The sequence below is a fragment of the Hypomesus transpacificus genome, unplaced genomic scaffold (assembly GCF_021917145.1).
Source record: "Hypomesus transpacificus isolate Combined female unplaced genomic scaffold, fHypTra1 scaffold_284, whole genome shotgun sequence".
Classification (NCBI taxonomy): domain Eukaryota; kingdom Metazoa; phylum Chordata; class Actinopteri; order Osmeriformes; family Osmeridae; genus Hypomesus; species Hypomesus transpacificus.
The window spans coordinates 42,210-44,271 of NW_025813811.1; the positions used below are offsets into that span (position 1 = coordinate 42,210).

A 2,062-nucleotide genomic window follows, 5' to 3' on the forward strand; every position below is an offset into this window, starting at 1 on the left:
CAGGATCTCTGCCACGGTGAGGGATGCCGTGGCGAGGACGTCCTCCTCCGTGGGCCTATCAGAGTCCAACATCGGAGGCCTGCCACCCAGCAGCCTGCTCTGGGGCCTGGATCCCTGCCCTCCTATCAGCAGAGGGTGGAACCTCTCTGAGATCATTCTCAGAACACCCTGGGGGACGTAGGGGTGGGCAGAGCCCAGAAAAGAGGCCTGGTCCTGGGGAGAATCAGCAGGGTTGAAACATACCATCCCAGTCAGAGAGCCAGTGACAGGCCTGGCTGGGGACAGCAGCCCTGCGGAAGAGGACCTGTCACTGTGGGAGTCACAGCTGCTGTAGGAGATGGCGGCGGACAGCGGGCGGCCATCTTGGTATTGCGGATGTGGAGGACCTGGTAAAGGGCCATGGCGGGCAGGACCACCTCGTTGGTCACCTTGAGAACCCACTCCATGACCTCCTTCGAGCGCTCCTGCAGCTCAGCTACGCTCTTGTTCTGGGAGGGAGGAAGGGAGGGAGGGAGAAAAATATGTGATGTGGCAATTCAGATACAAGTGGTGATTGTCAGACTGAGTAAAAGCAATTCACGTCAACATTTTATTTACCTTTCTCAACAGGACCCTGTTGATGATTTTCCAATGACTGTAACGAGAACAAGAACTGACGTTTGACATCACTTCACAGTACAATGACAACTGACGACACATCGTAACATTATTCTGAACAGGACAATAGTCTAAAGGGGAGCGTTTGGACGAGCACTCACGGATGTGACATCATGGCCTCCAACACAGAAAGCTCGTCCCCGGTCTCCTCCAATGACAGAAGACTGGGCGTGGTCTCCCGGGTCACAGGGTCATTCAAGGTCGAAGGTGGAGAAGAACCTGGAGACTGCGCCTCAGGTCGACATGTGGACAGAGGTAGAGACGGAGGTGGAAACGGAGGTGGAGACGGAGGTGGAGACGGAGGTGGAGACGGAGGTGGAGACGGAGGTGGAGAGGAGTACGCACTCTCCCTTCCATCTGGTGTGGCTCTGCAGCCCAGGGGCCCGAGTGTTTCAGAGGCCGATGCTCTGATTGGTTCCACTGGGCGAGAGGAACTTTTGATTGCTGGAAGAACACCTAGAGGAAGAGCTGAGTCACAATGTGATTGGTGGATCCCTTCTCTTGACAGAAGGTGATCATTTAAATGTTGATACATGAATGAACAAAGACTCACAGTAGCTGGTCTGGGGGATGGGAAGCATCTTCGCACCACCAGTCACCTTAAGGCAAGAAACAGACTTAGCAAGGCACAGTAACAGAGCCAGTATCAGAGATGTAGGAGAGGTGGAGGAAGATGGAGAGGAGGGGAGGAGCCTGGCTGGAGTCTGTAGTACCCAGGGAGGTGGATTGGGGCCTTCTACTCACCACCATGCCTAGTCCTGCCAGCTCGTCAGCCAGGGCTGAACGATAAGCAGCTCCAGCTTCTTCCACAACCCTCCAAGACTCTGGCAGGGGCCCCTTGTTGGCCCCTGTATCCTTCTCAGCTCCTGCAGCCTTCCTGGTAGCCTTGCGCTTGCGGCTGGGCTCTGGGCATCGAGGAAGCTTTGGCACCAAGTTCTGACATGATTATATTGTTATTATTATTGCACTTCCACATTAGCATATAGTATTTGAGATGATGCTGATATTAACTGATAAAATATAGACTCCCTTGGCTCCACTCACTGAAATACTGTCAGACTTATGCTCTTCTGAACCTTTATTATCTACTGTTCTTATTAAATGCAAAACTATTTGTATGTTGCTTTTGATCAATGTGTCAGACATGAACAAAGTGTCAAATGTGTTGAGTCTCTCCAGGTATGTGTTCCCTCATATATCTATGTTTGTTCCTACCTGGAGGGGTTTGTGAACTTCTGAGAACAGCAGCTTCCTGTCTGATGACAGCAGCTTCCTGTCTGATAACAGCAGGGAAGGAAGCTTCAGCCCCAGCTCTGGCCAACAGGGGGGCAACTGCATCTGAGGATTATCTGGAACTATCAAGTGATGTCCTGTCGATATGATTAACGATACTGAACACTGCATT

The 2,062-nt window shown here is 52.0% G+C and overlaps 1 protein-coding gene across 1 annotated transcript; it reads right to left on the bottom strand.

Moving 5' to 3' along the window:
* Nucleotides 1-251: 251 nt before the first annotated feature.
* LOC124463476 (swi5-dependent recombination DNA repair protein 1 homolog) lies at nt 252-1,717 on the bottom strand. Its single transcript, XM_047015206.1, has 3 exons — nt 759-1,717; nt 598-634; nt 252-488 (listed from the first exon to the last, which is right to left on the bottom strand). Exons 1-3 carry the CDS (start codon nt 1,190-1,192, stop codon nt 252-254), a joined length of 708 nt encoding a protein of 235 aa, XP_046871162.1. The 5' UTR covers nt 1,193-1,717.
* Between the last annotated feature and the right edge of the window lie 345 nt (nt 1,718-2,062).

Coding starts and splice junctions, on each gene's coding strand:
- LOC124463476 (XM_047015206.1), bottom strand. CDS start 1,192: ATGTATCAACATTTAAATGATCACCTTCTGTCAAGAGAAGGGATCCAC. Junction 635..758: donor GAGGCCATGATGTCACATCC/GTGAGTGCTCGT, acceptor TTCTCGTTACAG/TCATTGGAAAATCATCAACA. Junction 489..597: donor ACAGGGTCCTGTTGAGAAAG/GTAAATAAAATG, acceptor CCTCCCTCCCAG/AACAAGAGCGTAGCTGAGCT.